The 19,992-nt window shown below is 35.7% G+C and overlaps 1 protein-coding gene across 1 annotated transcript; it reads right to left on the minus strand.

The window, feature by feature from the left end:
• Nucleotides 1–3,469: 3,469 nt before the first annotated feature.
• Nucleotides 3,470–19,547, minus strand: LOC145889333 (uncharacterized). Its single transcript, XM_082980271.1, has 30 exons — nt 19,395–19,547; nt 18,732–18,824; nt 18,311–18,415; nt 17,790–17,921; nt 17,422–17,548; nt 16,865–16,933; nt 16,692–16,810; nt 16,300–16,490; nt 16,043–16,229; nt 15,784–15,991; nt 15,524–15,624; nt 15,204–15,436; nt 8,669–14,932; nt 8,397–8,544; nt 7,956–8,217; nt 7,685–7,880; nt 7,323–7,554; nt 7,081–7,242; nt 6,814–6,936; nt 6,494–6,709; nt 6,136–6,318; nt 5,852–6,066; nt 5,699–5,795; nt 5,543–5,620; nt 5,251–5,339; nt 4,978–5,105; nt 4,802–4,909; nt 4,610–4,629; nt 3,714–3,752; nt 3,470–3,657 (listed from the first exon to the last, which is right to left on the minus strand). The coding sequence occupies exons 1-30, from the start codon at nt 19,545–19,547 to the stop codon at nt 3,538–3,540; spliced, it is 10,398 nt and encodes a 3,465-aa protein (XP_082836397.1). The 3' UTR covers nt 3,470–3,537.
• Nucleotides 19,548–19,992: the final 445 nt, after the last annotated feature.

Here is a 19,992-nt window from a genome sequence, read left to right on the forward strand (position 1 = left end):
CCATAACCTCAAGAATTACTGCGTTTCTTGAAAGCATCCTGAATCCAGTTAGTGTGCTCTATTGCAAGGCGACCATCAATGAATATTGCAGAGACAGTAAGCAATATATCTTGAGGAGCTCCATCACTGGAAGCAATCCAATGCCCAACACATCAACATTACTTCACGGCACCACGAACTGTATCATTGTAGCGGGTGATGTGAAAGCTTTGTATCCGAATCTCCCCAGGGCCATTATATCTCAATCATTGAAAGCGGCATTGAAAGGACACTCTAACTTCAACACACAGGCAAGAAATACCCTAATTGAATTATCAATGTTTTGCATAAACAATGCCTTACTGCGTAATGCAGACCACTTTTACAGACAGAAAGAAGGCATCGTAACTGGTGAAAACAACTCTGTATCTATAGCCAACATTGCTGTACATTACATAGTTTGCGGAGCAGCCACTGAAATTGCAAAGGCCCAAATTTTTAGGCGATTTATTGATGATATTGTTTGGGTATCGTTTGGTGCTACAACTACTACTGCCATACGACATAAATTGGCTCAGTGTTTTGCACTAGCTGGGTTACAGCTAACTTTCCGACAGGCCACTACTGCTGAACAACCTTCCTGTGTGGAATTCCTTGATTTGTGCCATGTATCTGATCCGGCGTCACTGGCAGGTTTAAAAACCACTAACTACATAAAACCTACTGCCCTTGATCGGTGCTTCTTAAATGGACGTTCACATCATCCAGTGCACGTATTTAAATCCATCGTCTTCTCAGAAGCTATACGTATGCGCCGGTTAAATGAACATGACGAGGACTACATAGATGCATTAAAGTCGCTACACGACAAAGCAAACAAATCAGGCTTCCCCGTCAAGATGACGCGCGATGTCTTAGCCACAGCCAGTAAATGGAAATCCAGATTTTTCTGTGAAAAAACGGTGGACAAGGCAACGAAGTCGCGCAAACTCATTTGGGCCACGGTTTTCCCAAACATTCTAAGACTGTCGCCCAAGGAAATGCATCTACAGAACAATGCAACTATTGTTTATAGAAGAGGGCAAACTATTTCACAGCAACTGTGTAAATACAGAAACATAGCGCACCAAACAAAACATTCAGAGAGTGGCCAATCTGCTCCGTGTGGTCATTGCGCTTTGTGTGGCCACTATGGCCAACACGAGTCAATGGTAGAAACATCCGACGTTCTGTGCACCCCCACAGGTACAATCAAGTTACATCAGCGGCTAACCTGTCGCGACTTCGGTATTTACGTGGCGTCATGTAAAGAATGTGGGGCTCAGTACGTTGGTCAGACAAAAAACCGCTTCTCCACACGATGGAATATGCACAGATCCACGTGGAATAAGTTTCAATGCCTACCGGATAATGACGCCACAGCATTAGGCAACCACTTCAAAACAAAGCATACTCATCTTTTCCACCAGAAACCCTCATTATCACGCTGTTACAGTGTGACATTCGTGCACAAACCGTCTGCAGAGAATTTGGATATATATGAGGATATGTGGTTGCATAGGACACGGGCACAGATCAACGTGCAGAGTATGATCACACCTGTGTGCAAATAGTATATTTGCAATGTGCCTTGTTTGTTTTCAATTGCTCTTCGTGTTTTGCTGTAGCGTTTTATGTCGTCACGATTGCGTGCACTGGCAACAATCATTGTCCGCCTAAAGGCTCAAAAGTTCGAACCTCGTGTTCCCTTCTTTGTAGTGTTTTTTCCTCTTTACGGTTCGTTGCATTTTTTGGCGTCGTATATCGTGTGACGTGTACATTTAGATGTTGGACTTGCTCGCGAGTTTTGTCAGGTTTTGGGCGACATATTTTTTGTTGGAATTATACTGGCAGTCAGTTACTAGTTCTTTTCTTACATATCCAGGTTTTTATTTGCATTATCTAATTTTTAATTTTTTTAATTTTTATCAAGGTACTTTCCTTAATGTGGCAGACTTCTACTTCGTTATTTTACGCTGTTTTATACACTTTGCAGAAACTGATGATGCCCTTTTCAGGGCGAAATATATTTTTCTGACAAAAATAAAAACATCTTTAAAAGAGCTGTCTGAAAGATTGATTTAAAAGTTTTACTCAGCTACTACTCTGGGTGCCTAATTAGAAGTTTTGTTGCTTGGCGAAATTAGGATCAAAATTTTGCCGAAACGTTTTAAATAAATAAAACAGGTAATTTTTTTCAACAGTTTGTGTCAGTCTCTTTATTTTCAGACCTACATTAAATCCGAAACCTCAATGAAATAAAGACATTAACTTTAAAAGTGAAAACAAGACAATTATTGGCAAAGAAACTTGTGTTTGCAAATCACAACATCGCAGGCCTCTCTAGCCACGCGAAAGCTGCCACAAAGCAAGTGACGAATTAGCATGAAAGTTTCGCTCAATTATTTGCATCCGATGTCATATTATTCGTGTGTTATGTTGTGGTTTCGTGGCATGAACTGTATTTTTATTAACGTCGAATAATACGCCACGAACCCACTTCAACCCATACGGCGAACGCGCTGTTCATTGTATGCACGGAAGACAGCTAAATATCCGGCTAATCATATTCCGTGACACTTCCAGCAACACAGCTGTCTTTTCAAATGAGTCACGGACCAGTCCGAACCCAAACGACCCTGTATGCATTTTCTATATAAGCCACACATCTTTGGGTAAAAGATAGAGTCATTTTAGAGTTATTAAGTCAAGACATTAAGTCGATAATTTTCAAGCCAAACAGACATAAACTTTAGTTCGCGTGGTTTGTAACGTTTTATTGTAATACTCGTGCGACTGTTATTTATGTATTAAACTGACAGATTGACTTTGGGTTAGAGAGTAGCCTTTTTATCAGGAGTCAGATATACGGCAGTGTTAATATTTTGTGTAGACGTTTTAAATAACGCCCTACATATTTTACGTTTTCTTCTCGCAAAATTATGTTTTGTTAAGTACATGCGTCCTTTAAAAAAATACGGTCGATGTTTTGTTGAGTTTTCACCGAAATGTTTCCAGTTCATTTTGAGTGCATGTTTAGTTGTCGATTCACTCGACGAATCATCTCCGACCAAATTCTGTAGTTATTCAACACGAACCACACCCTGGGTAAAAAAGAATTGCACGAACCACACCCTGGGTAAGAATGAATTGCACGAACCACACCCTGGGTAAGAATGAATTGCACGAACCACACCCTGGGTAAGAATGAATTGCACGAACCACACCCTGGGTAAGAATGAATTGCACGAACAACACCCTGGGTAAGAATGAATTGCACGAACCACACCCTGGGTAAGAATGAATTGCACGAACCACACCCTGGGTAAAAAAGAATTGCACGAACCACACCCTGGGTAAGAATGAATTGCACGACCTACACCCTGGGTAAGAATGAATTGCACGAACCACACCCTGGGTAAGAATGAATTGCACGAACCACACCCTGGGTAAGAATGTATTTCAACCGCGGATACAAAATAACGGCAGTGAAGAACGAAATAAACAAATATTTACAAACTACTGCATTTTACAATCAGGATTATCTTCAGTAACACCCCTACTTTCACCACTGGAGGCGTGGGAGAGCTTGGGACTATTTGTGAGCAACTTCAACGGTTGACTTGTCGGTGGCGACACCTAGTGTGAGAACAGTCAGTAAATTGTGAAACGGAAAATACGAAAATACAACTTACGGTTTTGTGGCTTCGAAGTTGCATCGAGCGAAGCGGTTTCTGCCAAGTTGACAACAGAAACGGTTAAAAACGTGGCAAACTTTTTACTCGCAACTTTACTCGCAACATTAACAATTTTTCGCGACCTTTTAACGACACTTAGTGACCCTTTATAGGTTTGTGAAATATAACAGTTAAATGTTGTATTTTGTGCGACATTGACAAACTCTTGCGACACACATAACCATCGTGAGCCTCCTTGCAGTAGTGTGAACCCAGTTTCGGTGCATGACAACCAACAATTATCATGGTTGGTGGCAATTACAACAGATATTCTATTTAGTTAATTCATGAATCAACCTTATATGATGCAAAATTACAATATAAAATAACCTTGTGTCAAACGCATTTATTGTTAAGAATACATGTTTCGCTAAAATAAGCATCTTTAGTTCTAAAATAAAAACGGAAAACAAAAATAATAAAATGCTGAAAAAAAAATGCTAAAAACTGGCCGAACAAATGGGCAACTGGTGATAACGTCCAAGACACTCTGAGTAGCAATGTCTGGTGACCTACTTGCGTGGTGTAGCGCCGCAGCCGCAAGCTTGCGTTGCATGTAGATAAAAACGTTGGGCGTATCACGTGATCGCAGGTTGCCCATTTGTTCGGCCAGTTTTTAGCATTTATTTTTCAGCATTTTATTATTTTTGTTTTCCGTTTTTATTTTAGAACTAAAGATGCTTATTTTAGCGAAACATGTATTCTTAACAATAAATGCGCTTGACACAAGGTTATTTTATATTGTAATTCTGCAAACGTGAAGTTTCCACCTGTGTCACGCACAACAGGTGGCGTTAGAAAAGGTCGATTTCGGAATGAAAATATTGAATGTTGTTATTTGATGCAAGTCTCACCTCGTCTCTGGTTGAAGAATCTGAAAAAAAAAATCTGTTTGTTAAGAGGCACATGTTTTGTAGTGGATTGTTAAAATACCACAAAAACAAGTCAAGTTATTGATAGCTTTATTGAAAATAAGTTCAATGTGACGACTATATTTTCATATATATATCTGATTGTTGAACACATTGTTCGCAAACAATGGTCACCTTTTATATTCTTGGTCATTGCAGCGGCGACCAAGCGTGAAGTTTGGTTTAATTGCTGACGTCTCATCACGAAGGGGCTTGAGAAGCCAACTGGGATATTTGTGAAACCTGATACACGATAAACCGTATAAATACACTCCTCTCATCCAAGTAAAACATTCCTCTCATCCACAAACCTTGCTTGACGAGATGGGGAAGTCCCTCAATTGATAGCTGTGGTGATGAGGAATCTTCATCAGTAAGTTTGCTCTTCTTTGGAGGAGTTTTACGTGGAGCATCCGGAGGAAGAGCTTTTGCTCCTTTCCTGGAAACAAGAAATCCCAGCTGTTTTATGTGAAACTGGTTTTAATTTAAAAGACAAATGCAGTCATTAATGATATTTGTTATTCAGCAACAAAGTGCAACTGCTTAAGTCTCTGACTGAGTTTTAAATCTCTAGTAGTTTTTACTTTAAGCTCAATCTTCTTGATTTTCTTCTAATTTGTTTCTTTTCTTCCAACAATTTGGTTGAGTCTGAAGTTTTTGCATCGCTCGAAAGCTGGAGAAAAACATTAGGTTTTGAGAAATGTAATTTCAGACTGAAGACTGATTATAATAGAGATGAGGAGAACTCAACACGTGTAAATATTGATTTGATAATGATGTAGGGTTGGAAATAAACTGAATGTAAAATTGATTCAAATAACAAAACGTTAACTTCAATTTTGCTGAACCACGAAACATACAAAATAATTTCCTTACAGACGTTCGACTTTTTAATTGAATCCCAAGTTCATTTTTATTTTCCATTTCCTGAAGTTTTGCTTTCAAACAATTCATCTACAATAATAAAATGTGAGATTCACAACTGTCAACACTCACTGAGCTCACAACCTAAAAATATGTTAAAATCCAAACCTCTTTTTCATTCCTTCGTGCATTGTTTGTCATCAAACAAACTTTTGCCGTCATTTGTTCGTTTTGTTTTAAAAGTTTTTCCATCTTATGGGAGGAACTGAACAAAGAAAAAAAAAATTAAAAAACAACGAAGAAATTCCCAAACCTTCGCACCTGTTGACGTCAATTTTTACTCTGGATTCATTCAATTGATTTTGTAATCTTTGTTTTTCTATTTCTAATTTTTCTGCATCTGATTTGAGTTGTTGGATATCCTGAAGCACAGAATTAAGTTTTGAATTTGCCAGGATATTGTTTTCTGTTTCTCGATGTCGAAACCCTTCATTTTCAACTTTGAGTTGTTTTTCTGACATTTCAAGTCGATTAATCTGAAACAGATTTGTTAAAATGTGAAATATTTCATGTAAATAAAAGTTTAAACATTAAACAAACTAAACCTCTTGGTTGAGGTTTTTAAAATCATTCAAAATTTTTTCAGTCTGTTTTTCCATTTCTCTCTTCTTGTTTAAAAATTTCTCCTCCCGTTCTTTGACACAAATCAATAATTTCTCTTCAAAATCTTTTTTTTCATTCAGAAACTTCATTTTTTCCTCCGCCACATTTTGTTCAAGTTCCCCGACCTCAAACAAAACTCACATTTCAACATTTTGAAAGAAACCAACATCAAAACACAATTATACCCCAATAATGCAGAAGGTTAAAACAGTTTTAACTAAAAGTACCAACCAATAAAACTAATTAACAAGCATTAATTGTTATTGTGTTTGAAAGTTGAACGCAACATAGTAAAAATACCTTTCCACATTCTTCATGAAGTCTTTGTTGCAAACTTTCAATAACTTCTCTTAAATTTTCAACCTCAATGTTGTTTTTTTCATACCCAGATTCTAGATGTTGACAATACTCAGTGTGTTTGTTCACCTGTGTTCTTGCCTCAATTAACATGTTTTCCATCGAAGTTGCCTCAATTTTCAAACTCCTGTACTTCTCCTTCCAACAGTCATTTGCGTTCTGAAACATGTGCAAAGTTTTTTATTTTAAATGAATCGAGATGGAGTTTAAGTTGAAAAGTCCCACAGTTAATATTTAAGTCATACACAACACAACATTCCAACCTCAGCATCCACAAGCCTTTCTTCAAGATCCATAACTTGTTCATCAAATTGAAGGATTTTCTGGTCGCGGAATTCAACATCGTTGTCCAGTAACCTCAGCTTGATTTGAAAATTTTCGATTTCCTGAAAAATATTTCAAATATTCACATTTTTTGCAACTAAATATAAAGCAAGTGTTCATGCAACTACAACTTGCACCTGAGGATGCAAAGATGGGCTGTAAAATAGGAATTAATAATTTGGCCCCTGTTTTAAAGCAGGAGTAACCTGTTGTAAGTCTTGTTTTTCTTGCAATAAAATTTCGTTGTCAGCTTCACAGTTGGAAAGTTTTATTTTGTGTTTTTCAGCTTCATGTTCAACAACCTCATTTAAATGTTCCAACTTCTTGGCCATGTTCAGAATCGATTCGTCCTTTTCACTTACCACAGTCTACAAAAGTTTACATTAGATTTGAGGAGGATAATTACCCCACCATGTAACGCATGGCTGACTTGTAACGCATGATTTACCTCCACAATAGAAAGTTCTTTTCGCAATTGGGAGGTCTGCTCGTCACGATGGGAAATCCCCTCTTCCAGAAGCTTAATATTCTCCTCACGTTTTTCAACCTCATTTTCCAATTCTTTATTCTTATTTTCGATGGTTTGGAATTCTTTAAAATACTTAATTCTTTCCTCCTCTGTGTTGTCATGTAGGATTTTCAGGTCTTCGTATTTCAAACTGATCGCTTGAGTTTCCTCACTAGAAGTTTTCGAATGGTTTAAATAATTAATTTAAAATTCATTGATTCAAAACATCTAACAATTGCAAGATGCAAAATTACCTTTCATCCAAGTTTACAATTACACCAACAAACCTTCCATAAACCTACCTTAAATAATCCGTTTGCTTTAAACTGAAATCCAACTTTTCTTCCAGTTCTCTGATTTTATAATCAGCGTTGTTGCACTCGGAGATTTTTTCATCAAAGTTTTGCTGCAACGTTTCTAATTTATCTTGGAATGAAACAACTTGACTAAAAAGTGTTTCATTTTTAAGTTCTTGTTGCTCAGAAACACCTTCAAGCTCTGCTTCCAAAACATTTTTTGTTTTCAATAAGTCACACTTTTGTTGTTTAAGTTTCATGTTTTCTTCATCCAAACCTTTGTTCAAACTCCTCAAGTTTTCCAACTCTTGCAAATATTCAGAAATTTTAACTTCTGTAGAACTATTAAATTCATTGTGGTCGGTCACAAGAGTTTGTAAAGATTCATTTTCCAATCTCAGTTGTTCATTTACGGAACAAAGTTTCTTAATTTCCACAAGCTGGTGTTGGAATTTTGTGTGGGTTGACTCCGAGAGTAAAGAAACCTTCTTTAATTCCTCTTGCTTCTCCTTTAATTTCATTTCCAATTCATGACGAACCTTTTTGTAAAGTTTGTGTCAAGTTCATATTAATGTAATAGTAGGTTTGGACAAATAGAAATTTTACATCAAACCTAAATATATAACAGATATTTCCCATGTCCATATTGGTGTATACATATCTTTACACTTGGCCACTCAATAATATATGAAGGTGAATCTTAAACCAAACCACAAACCTGAGCTGTCTGTTTTTCAGCTAAGCTTGCCGCATCAACATATCCACGCTGTGATTCCTGATACTCCCTTATCCTTACATGGAGTTTGGCAATCTGCTTTTCTGCATCTTTGCATTGAGTTTCCATTCCATCATTTGAAGCCTTTAATCTGTTGGAAGAAAGCTGTACATGAAACAAACCTCAAAGCCTTTTCAAGGTTTAAAGATTACTTTTCAAAAAACCTCATAAAAATTGTAAACCTTGTTCACCCAACGATAGAAACATGAACTTACATAAAAACTTCATTCTTGGCCTCTTCAAGTTTATGATCAACATCGTGTAATTCATTCTGGCAATGAACCTTCTCCTCACTCAAAACTTCTATCTCACACTGATGTTTAAGTTTCATCTCATCCAACATCTTTACTCCATCCTCCAACTTCCTCCTGGACTCCTCCATGTCTTGAAGCTGATCTTCAACTATTTTCTTCAGTTCTTCCTTCTCCATGTTAAGTTCTTGGTTCTTCTGCACAATTTCCTGAGTTACATTTCCTGCCTTACTCAAATCTCTCTCTAATTTGTCGATAGTCGCTTGTAGTTGTTCAATGTTCGTCGATTTTGCTGCTAAACATTCTTCCAACCCATCTAACATGGTGAGATTTTCTTCAAGTTTGTTTGAAAGTTTCTTGTTTTTATCTTCAAGATGAGACGTGGCCAGGATCAACTTTGCTTCATTTGAATCCCCGGAACTTTTGACATCCATCAGTTGTTGTTCCAGATCGCCAATAATAGAAATCTTAGAATCAAGTTCAACTTTCATATTGGCAACAGTCAAATCGTCAGATGTGGATTTTGTTTCATATTTTCTCACTTCAATCATCTTTGCTTCAAAATTTAATTTTTCCAACTCTTCCTCCATATGACAAACCTTTTCTTTCAAATTAAAATTATTTCCTTTACTTTCATTGAGCTGTGTTTGAAGAGATTGAACATCTTCCAGCAATCTCAACTTTGTGTTTTCAAGTTCAATAATAACTTTTTGTTTTTCTTGTAACTTTTGGGAACACTGACTTGTGACAACCGAGGATTTCTCCTCCATTCCCGTTACTTGTTTCTGTAACTCGGCAATCATGCCTTCATGAGTCAACTTCAATGAAGATAGATTTGACTGAAGGTCATTCTGGCTCAAGGTCAAATCTTCCACCTTGAGTTGGAGTCGAAATCGTTCCTTCTCAACTTTATTGTAATCCTCTAACATTCTGTTGCTCCTTTCCATCATTTCATGGTGAGTCGACTCCAGTGAAGTTATTTTATTCCTTGCTTCCTCCAATGAATCATCAACATCTTTCTTCTCCATTTCAATATTGGAAACTTTAAATTCTAAATTGTCAATTTTATCCGTTCCCATGACAACTTCCACCTTCAATCTCCCAAGCTCTCCTTCCAACCCACAAACAACAGCTTCATGTTCTCTTGATTTATTTTCCAATCTTGTTTTCTCGGAAGTGGAGTCATCCAACTTCTCATTTAGTAAAATGACTTTGTATTTTAAACTACTGACCTCTATCGATGACTCAGCATATTCTTGACCAACAGTTTCCAGTTTTTGTAAAAGTTCACATTTTTCATTTGTCAACGTATCAATAACAACGCTATGTTCTTGTTGTTGCAGATTCCAATAACTTAATTCGTCACCTTTTTGCTCCTTCATCTGTTCCAGCAGCATCTTGTCCAGTTGATGAGCTTTCAAATTATCACCAAGTTCACTTTGAAGAATTGATATTTTCCCAACCTTTTCCACCAAACTTGTCTGCAATTTATCTGCTTTTAGCTTTAAACTATCGATGTACGATTGATTTTGTTTTAGAATTGCTTCTTTGTTGCTGGTTTCATCATCAAGAAGCAACTGAATCGTGTGAAATTTTTCATTTATTTCGTGAATATTGCCATGGAGTCTGTTCATTTCCTCTGTCATTTCCTCAACTTCAACTTCTTTGCCTTCGAGTTTTTTCCTCGAATTCTCAGTTTCATCAGCGAGGGAATTTTCAAGGAATTTTACATTCTCGCTCAATTCCCCCTTTGTCATTTCAAGCACTTTGTTTTCTTCAACCAACTTTTCAAGTTTTTTTTCTAAAAGTTCCAACTTCTTGCCAGCCTCACTTAATTCATCATCCTTTCTGTTCCAGTCATCCTGCAGATCACTGACCATCTGTGTTGTCATGGCAACATCATTTTTTAATTGCTTTACTTTTTCATTTGAACTGTTCACATCTCGGTCTCGAACATCTAAGTTTGATAAAAGTTGTGAGATTTTCTGTTGAAAACTTTCGACTTTCTTCTCAAATTCCTCCACGACATTTTTGTGAACTTTTTCCATCTGAGCAAAATTACTTTCTTTTTCACTCAAACATTTCTTTAAATCCTTGACATTTTGTTCCAATCCATTATTTTTATCTTGGGCAGATTCCAAACCTTGGTTGAGGTTATCAATGGTTTCAAAGAATTCCCTTATTTCATTCATCAACTCCTTGTTTTTTGATCCCAGATGAAGATTTTTTTCTTCAGATTTCATACAAATAGTGCTTATTTTATTAAAATCATCATTTAATTTTTCAAACTCAGTACTTTTACTCCCAATTACTTTGCCTAAATGTTGATTTTCTTTTTTCAAACATTCAACTTTATTTTTCAAACATTCAACATTTTGACCGAATTCCATCTTCATCTGATTAAACTTTTCCTCATAATTTTGTTTCATGCCGTCAAATTCTTCTTGTTTTTCTGTGCGTTCTTGTTTTAATTTCTCAGCTTCACGTTGACCATCCTTTAACCCAACTTGCAAGAAGTCTCGCTCAGCCACAACTGCATTGCATTGCTGCCTTAAATTTTCAACATTAAGTTTCAGTTCATCCGACAAACTTTGTTGTTGGTCGAATTCTTGGTTCTTGGAGCACAACAAATCACCCAAGCGTGAGTTTTCCATTGTCATGACAACAAGTCTGTTTCCCAGATCATGCAGTTGTTGATTGAGTGAAGAAATTGTGATGTTGGAACTCTCCAAAACCTCATCTAGTTTCCGTGTGGTTTGAATCAATTCTTGATCTAATTCCTCTACTCGTTTCAACTCAATTCCAACCCTTCCTTGGACTTCCAACAAACTTTCTTCCAATAAAACTTTTTCGTTCTTTAATTTTAAACATTGTTCTCGGAGATGACCGCTGTGTGACGTTTGCTCATCCAATTTGCCCCTCAGTTCATCTATTTCAACATTTTGTTCATCCAACTTTAAAACTAAGTCAGCATGACTAGACTTTAAATCCGTTAATTCTTTTTCAGTAGCAAGCAGATTTTCTTTAGCAAACTGTTCATGGTTTTCGTGATCAACTCGCATTTGAGTAATCCTTTCCTCGCTGCTTTCCAACTTATTCCTCATTTCACCAATACTGGTCCCCACTTCTGTTAGATTCCTTGTTAAAGTTTGTATTCTGGATTCTGCTAACTCATTTTGATTCTTTAACTTTCCACAGATTTCTTTTAACCCGGAAATTACATTTTCCTGCTTTTTAACGGTGGACGACATTTCAGAAATTTGTGACTTATTTTCATTTAGTTGGATACACACTGCTTTCAATTCGTGGGACTTAGAATCCAACTGATTTTGTAGAGTCTGTAAATGTGCCGTAGAATTAGACTTGGTCTTACAGTGATCTGCTTTCTCTTTTTCCAATTCAAGCTTCAACCAATTGGCGTGTTCATTACATTTAGCAACAGTTTCAACATTAATGGCGAGCTTCTCTTTCAGAAGTTCTGTTTCATTTCTTAACAACAGATTTTCCTCTTCAAACTTTTGGCACAACAAATCCTGATTATCCATTTTGGAGGACATTTCATTGTTTTCAATTTCCAATAATGTGCGTTCTTCTTTTAAAGTTTCCAATTCTATTTCCAGTTGAACGATTTCCTCGTTTAAATCTTCTACATCCCCAGAATGAACCAAACTTTGCTTGTTTATCGTTTCTCTCAAATTATCAACAGTTTCTTTATCTTCATCCACCACAGCTTGCAGTGACTTCACCTTCACTTGCAAATCTTTAATTTCCTTTTTAACATTTTCATAATTTTCCAATTTCCCCTTGAATTCCTGTGTGAGTAAATTCACTTTTTCATGGAGTTGATTTCGAACTTCTTGCAAACCATGAACCCGATTGTTTAAGTTTGCATTCTGCTCTGCCAAATTTATATTTTCAGATTCAGATTTTTTTAAGCTTGCACCAAGTTCCTCAGTCATGTTATGAAGTTGTAATTTTGATTTCTCAAATTTTTCTATTTCATTTTTTAAAGTTTTTTGGTCAAAAAACAAGTTTTCCAACTGCAGTTTCAATATGGAGATTTGTTTCTCAGAGTTTAGACAATTATTTTCCATGAGATTCAATTCATTATCTGAGGAAAGTTTTTCTTCATGCAATCCTTTTATTTCATTAATCAGGTCAGAACTACGTGATTCTGTTTCATGTAATTGTACCCTGAGGTTCGGAATTACATTTTTTTCATAATCTTTAATAATTTCATCCTTATCTTCAGAATCCATTTGCAAAATTTCAAACTGACCTTCAAGCTTTTCCAGTTTCAGGCAAGAATTATCAAATTTCTCTTGAAGTAATTCTTTATCTCGTTTCAGACAGAGAATAATTTCCTCCACATTCTTCAGTTTTCCAAGATTTTCTTTCAGCTTTTCCTTCACAACCTCATGTTCTTTACTCAACTGTTGAAGTTTTGAAGCAAATTTTTCTTTCTGTGACTCAGTTTCAACTTCAAAGTTCAGGATAACATTTTCTTTTTGTGAAATTGTTTGAAGTAAAAGTTGATTCTTTCCTTCAAGTCCCACAACTGTTTCTTTAAACTCAACTAATTCTTGCTTCATTTTGCCACAAAACCCAACACATTTAATAAATTCCCTATCTTTTTTTTTGAATTCTTCTTCTTTTTGTTCCAGGAATTTGAGCCTTTCTTCTGACAAATTCTGGACTTTTATTTTCTCAGAAACCAAGGTTTCCTGTTCAAGTTTGAGACTTTCAATGACTTCTGATAAGTTGTGAGCATTATCCTCGCTCGTCAACAACTTTCCTACTAGTGCCCCCTTTTCTTTGTTGTAATTTTCTGTATTTAATTCAAGCTGTTGCTTTACAACCACAATATCAGATTCCAAATCTTGTACTTCTTTCACAGACTGGGAGAGGGAATATTCTGATTTTTCAAAATCCAACAAAGTTTTACTTAATGTAGATTCAAGATTCTTCTTTTCTAATAATATTTTTTCTACCTCTTTGTTCTTCTCTGTTATCGCCCGAAGTTTTTCTTCAAGATTTTGGATGTTTGTTTGGGAGCTTTCAAGTTTAATTTCTATTCCATACTTTTCAGACATCATCATATCAACCTTCTCCTCCAGTTCCACAATAACTTTGTTAAGTTTGGTGACGTGATCGTGAGAAGATGACAACTTACAGCTTACATCATCTAATTCTTTCTGCAGCTCACAAACTTGTTGTTCGTATTTTTTTAATTCACCCTCTTTTAAACCGAGCTCCGCCAGTGCTTTTGAGAGACTTCTTTCAGTTTCCAGACACTGTGACTCTGATAATTTTAACTTTCCATCTACATCAAGGAAACTTTTCTGCAAGTTTTCAAATTTTTCATCCAAGCTGGCTCCGCTATCTTTGAGTTGTTGGGAAACTACCTCCATCTCACGATATTCCCATGTTCTTTCTTCCAACTCAGATGCAAGGGATTCTTTCTGTGAAATAAGGTCATCAACTTGGGCATTGTTTTCATCAAACTTTTGTTTGAGAATATGAATAGTGGATTGCATCTTGGAGGAATCAGATCTCCATTTCTCCTCCTCTTCCCGTCTCTCTTTCACTGCAGCATCCATTGATTCCCTCAACTGCGTGAGTTCAGATCCAAGATTGTCCACTTCCGCTGACTTCTGCTGCTTTGAAATTTCACAGTTGTCGAGCATTTCGTGCAACTTCCTGTTCTCCTCCTGACTTTCCGCAAACAAAATCTTCAAATCCCTATTTTCATCTTCTTGCATCCGGGATACCTGATCCTCCAGATCCTGAACTCTTCCCTCCAGACATTTCCTCTCAATTGAATCCTCCCTTGCTTTCAAAACCACAGACTTGTATTTCTCCTCTAATACAGTTTTTTCTTTCAAGGTCGTTGCAGCTTCAGATTCAAATTGTTTGACCTTCACTTCAAGCTTATCAATCAGACTTTGTAATTCTTCCTCTTTCACTTTGATACTTTTCAGTTCAACACCAAGGTTTTTGTTTTTCTTCTTTGCTTCTTTAAGTGATAACGCTAAATTGTGAAGCTCCTCATCAGATTTAAGCAGTTTTTTCTCCTCAATCTCCATCCTTTGTTCCAGATTATGGATGACTTTATCCTGTGATTCCACCTTCATCTTCAGATCGTTTGTCTCTTGCTGATGTTTAAAGCTAATTTCATCAAATTCTTGTTGAAACTTTATTTTTGTTGCTTCTTGTTTCTCATTGCTTCTGCAATGTTTCACAAAATATTTCAGTCAACATGATTTTGGATGCAAGAGTCAATAAAATATTGATTATTTTTTTAATACTAACATTTAGAAAAATACACATTCGGAAAATCTATAACAAATCGACAGATTCTTTTTAATTTCCAATAATAATACTGGGACACAAAGTTAACAGGTGGTAGATAGGTGTAATAACCCAGTTCCATTCTGTTATAAAACTAACGTCCACACAGTTGATTTAATCAATGTCTGCAACTTGCACCAAAACAAACCTTTTCCCATGTTGCTGAATTTCTCTTTCAGCTTCTTCAATTTCTCTTTTATGGAATTCCTTCAATTTTTCCATATCTTGCTTTGCTTTTTTTAGTTGAAGAATGGTTGATTCATTTTGTTCAATCAACATGTTGTTCTCCTTTGCAAGTTCCAAACACTGCTTCCCTTCTCTCTCCAACTTTGTCTGATCCTCAGAGATATTGTTTTTGAGTGTCTCCAGTTGACGCTCAAGCTGCAACAGAATAAGTTTGTCAAATTTATAATTGGTGTTTGTTCAGAAAACATCAAAGTCACTAAAAGTAAGAGAATAAAAACTTACCTCAAAACACACATTCTTCTTTTGTTTCAACAAATTCTCAGCATTTGATTTTTTGCTCTCAACATTTGACAACTGCAGTCTCACATCCTCAAGTTGGTTTTCTTTGATAGAATGAGAATACATGAATTTGCCTTTTTAACATTAGTTTCAATAAAGCCACTTTTTTAAAAAAATTTGAAAATATAAGGAGGTAAATAATTGTGCAAACACTACTATCTTATACTTTGTGAGATGAAAACAACCACAGAGTAAACACCAACCAAGCAACATGATCGCTTCTTGTGAAGTTTTCTTCAATGCATTCATCTCATCAACTTTTAATATTATCAAACGTTCCGCTTCAGTTACTTTTGATTGAAGGTTGATGAAATTTTTCTTTTCGACTTCCACCATTTTCTCCAGAGCCATGTTTTTATCTTTAAATTGTTCCAGCTCTGCAGTGGTTTCCTTGACAACCACTTGTGATTCCTGCAAAATCTTTTGTTAAATCCATATTGCATTAGAATATTTTCAACTCACATTCAACATCTTGTGAGAAATGCTGAATTTATTTTCTACACTTTGGTGCATTTGCTCCATTTGCAATAATTTCTGTTGAAGCATTTTCATTTCTGCTTCCATTTTGTTTTGTGCAAAGTTTTTTTTCTCAATTTCAGCATAAGATAGATTCAACTCATTTCTGACAGATGAAATTTCTTTTTTGTATCTGAAATAAATGTTATTTGAAGCTTTGGGGCCGAACAGAATATTTACTTGTAAACAACTCCAAATAATACCTTAATTCATTTTCCTCGATTTGTTTTTTCATGGTTTTAATGACAACATTAGCCTGGGAAATTTCGGAACTCAGTAATTTTTCACTTTCCAACAATTTGCTTTGTAATGCTACTTTTATGGACTCAGCATTATGTTTCTCTGACTTCAACTCTTCAGAAAGTTTGTGAATTTTTTTCCCATAATGCGAAACCTTTCAAATAAAAATAAACTCTTATAAGAATTTAAGATTTATGTGAATGAGGAATTATGCATGGGTGAAATACATTCAAAACTGTATCAGTTTAATATAAACCTGATAGGTTTTGGTCGTTGATGTTCTACAAGCATTACCAAAAAAACAAACATTTTGTAACCAAAACTTGCCGGTAAAATATAAAAACATTTTGCGCACTTGGTATTCTGCTTCCTCAAGCTTAATTTGTAATTTTTCATCATTTGTGTTTTTGGTCAAAGAATTTCCGTCCCTAAGTTTAAGTTTCATCTCCAACTCTTTCACTTTCTTGTTTGAATCTAAATATGTTAAAGAATTTAATTAAAATAAGAAAATAAGAAATGGATTTTCACCTTCCAAACTCTGACTTAAGTCACCACAACTCATGCTTTGGGAGAAAGGAATCACAGCATCTCCGGAACCTACAGGAAACACAATTTGCCACTAAATAATGTTGGCAACTTCTCTTTAAACTATTTCAAACATCCATCATACTAATCACCAACCAGGATCAATGTAACAATCATTGTGTTACAATATGTTATGCCCATTTTACATCCTGTAGTCAATATTTCCAGGCAAAAGTAAAAACAAAACACTAGCAAATTGTAACCCCCCTGATTAAAGGGATTTTTTAAATTGATAGAAATTGTAGAAAGGATTCATTGAATGATTAAAAATAATTTAATAAACTTTGCAAAACTTTCGGTGTCAAACCTACATTGAGAATTGAGATACTCAATTGCAAGAGAGTTATTCTGCAAACCTTTCGTTCTGCTATTTGGTAACTTTACATTAAAGATAACTATATAGCTGGGTTAATCTGGATTCAGGATGTAAGTAGGGTTGAACAACTTGTTGCTGCACTCACAATATCAAAACTACTGAAAGCTAACAGTAAAAGACAAACCTGTTGAAGAAATAGGTGATCCTGTCAAAAGGTCAGCAATCGGTTGTTTCGGTTTCAATGGAGTACTTACGGCATCATCTGTAGCCCATGGCATTGAGGGAATGTAACTCCTCTTAACTGGTTTGCTCTAAAACATTTTAAGCACCAATCACAATCTAAACAACTAATCTTAACTTCTTTAAACCACAGACCAAAGTAAGAAATGTTACGTCAACCAAATTATTTAACATTTTGCCATTGCCATGATTACTAACATTACCAATATGGATGCTTCTATACCAACATTTGGGTTTCCCTCACCAATACAATGAGTGTTGCCAATTGAAAATTTAGCATTCATTCATTACAGATCAATATGTATCACTTACATGCATTAATTCAGTGACTTGCTTTTGCAAAGTGTTGCAATTTTTCCTTTCATTTTCAAGCAAAATTTCCATTTCCCTGATTTTGCTTCTTAGGTTTTCGGTATCTTGTTGTGTGTGTTCTTGTTTCACAACCTAAACAAGCATCTTACTAAACACAAAGTTGTTGTTCCTTTTTCACAACCTAAACAAGCATCTTACTAAACACAAAGTTGTTGTTCTTGTTTCACAACCTAAACAAGCATCTTACTAAACACAAAGTTGTTGTTCCTTTTTCACAACCTAAACAAGCATCTTACTAAACACAAAGTTGTTGTTCTTGTTTCACAACCTAAACAAGCATCTTACTAAACACAAAGTTGTTGTTCTTGTTTCACAACCTAAACAAGCATCTTACTAAACACAAAGTTGTTGTTCTTGTTTCACAACCTAAACAAGCATCTTACTAAACACAAAGTTGTTGTTCTTGTTTCACAACCTAAACAAGCATCTTACTAAACACAAAGAATGATGCGTTAACAAACCTTGTTTGATAATGAATCAGCTTGTCTTTGGAATCTTTGAAGTTGGCTTTCCAAGCTTGTTACATGGGAATCTTTGTGTCTGACATCACATGCAAGTTTCTCAATCTGTCAAAAAATAAAACACATTTTTCATTCCCCTATTAGATGCTGCAATACAGCTCATCTGCCAACAATTTTATTTTATTGATGTTTTGGCCACCATACAGCAGCCTTCATCAGGATGTAGAACACAACATGGACAATGTTGAGGCACACAAACTAAAACAATGCTCGAAACGAAGAACGATTGAGGGTAAATCTGGTTTGTTGCCAACATGCCTGGCAGCATCAGTAGTAATTTAAACCTCTATTCAAAAATTACTTTCTGCAATGATTTACCTGCGGCAAAAAGAGAAAACAAGCACAAATAATACTAAAATACCTTTTGTTCAAGTCTAACGCAGGACTCCGCAAGACTGTTGTTTTCTCTTTTCAAACTTGCAATTTCAGATTTTTCATCGTCGATCTTCTTTTTCTACACAAAAATAATACACAACATCTTGTAAGCCAGATCAGAAAGTAAGTTGTATGGAATAAAATGTTTTTACTTCATGAAATCTACCTAACCAGCAGCACTTCTTTCACGTGACTCAAGTTAACCATCAATTCAATTTTAAATGTTACTAGAACAAAGATGCTTTAATAAAAAGCGAAACATGTTTTCTAAAACCAGAAGCGTGGACACAAAGTTTTTCTAGTAACATTTAAAATTAAGTTGTATGGGTTAGTTTTTCGGCTAATGTTGCGTGTACAACCCAGTCTAGATTGGAAAGTTTGTTATTTGCACGGAGAATTTTTTTTCAGCATTCGTTAATTGCGCGAACGATTGCAACGCTTTTCATTTGTTAATGTATTAGCTATTTTTACCTCCCCGATTATTGGTAAATTTTGTAAAATTGACATTTTTTCCAATCTGGAACCCAGCCAATGTTTATTTTTTTTTTGCTTGTTTTACTGACAAAATTTACACAAAGAAAACACAGTGAATAAAATAACCTACTTCAAACGTTAACAAAAACACAAGACAGCAGTTTTCTTCACTCGCCTGTTTGGTAAACGCCGCATCAAGGGATTCGATCTGGAGTTGTTTTTGTTTTGTTTCTTTTCTTAGCTTCTCGTTTTGTTGTTCTATCTCGTTGAACTTTGCCAAAACTTTGTGGCTGAGGCCATCTTTCCATTCTTCGCGCGCCCAACTCATCGCGCAATTATAATAAATACTTACTTATAAATTACCAATAGAAATAACTACCAAACATTTGCAAACATTTGCCCATGTCAACAAAATTTCTCTTGCGGCAACTTTTGATTTACGTTCCTGCAAATCCTGTAATGTGATTGGTCAATAATAACCGCTAGCGGCGCTAAAAACACGCACTATAAAAGTCACATAACTTTGTTTGCGTATTGGAAGTTGTGCATGGCAGCGGTTCTCAACCTTTTAAGTTTGCGGACCGGCAAACTTTCAAAACAAATTTTGCGGACCGGTGGACTTAAAAAATCAACCCAAAATGTAATTACGACGAAATTATGCAATTTAAAAGAAGTATGAAAAATCAATTTGCTGCTATCTGTTTGATATCATACGCGTTACACGCGGTTCTAATGAAGTTTCTGCAAGGCGAAGTAGAGCGTTGACTTCCACA

The sequence above is a fragment of the Ascidia mentula genome, chromosome 2, assembly GCF_947561715.1.
Source record: "Ascidia mentula chromosome 2, kaAscMent1.1, whole genome shotgun sequence".
NCBI lineage: Eukaryota > Metazoa > Chordata > Ascidiacea > Phlebobranchia > Ascidiidae > Ascidia > Ascidia mentula.

Coding starts and splice junctions, on each gene's coding strand:
- LOC145889333 (XM_082980271.1), bottom strand. CDS start 19,547: ATGAGTTGGGCGCGCGAAGAATGGAAAGATGGCCTCAGCCACAAAGTT. Junction 6,710..6,813: donor AAAGGCTTGTGGATGCTGAG/GTTGGAATGTTG, acceptor CACATGTTTCAG/AACGCAAATGACTGTTGGAA. Junction 3,753..4,609: donor ATTCTTCAACCAGAGACGAG/GTGAGACTTGCA, acceptor TCAACTTGGCAG/AAACCGCTTCGCTCGATGCA.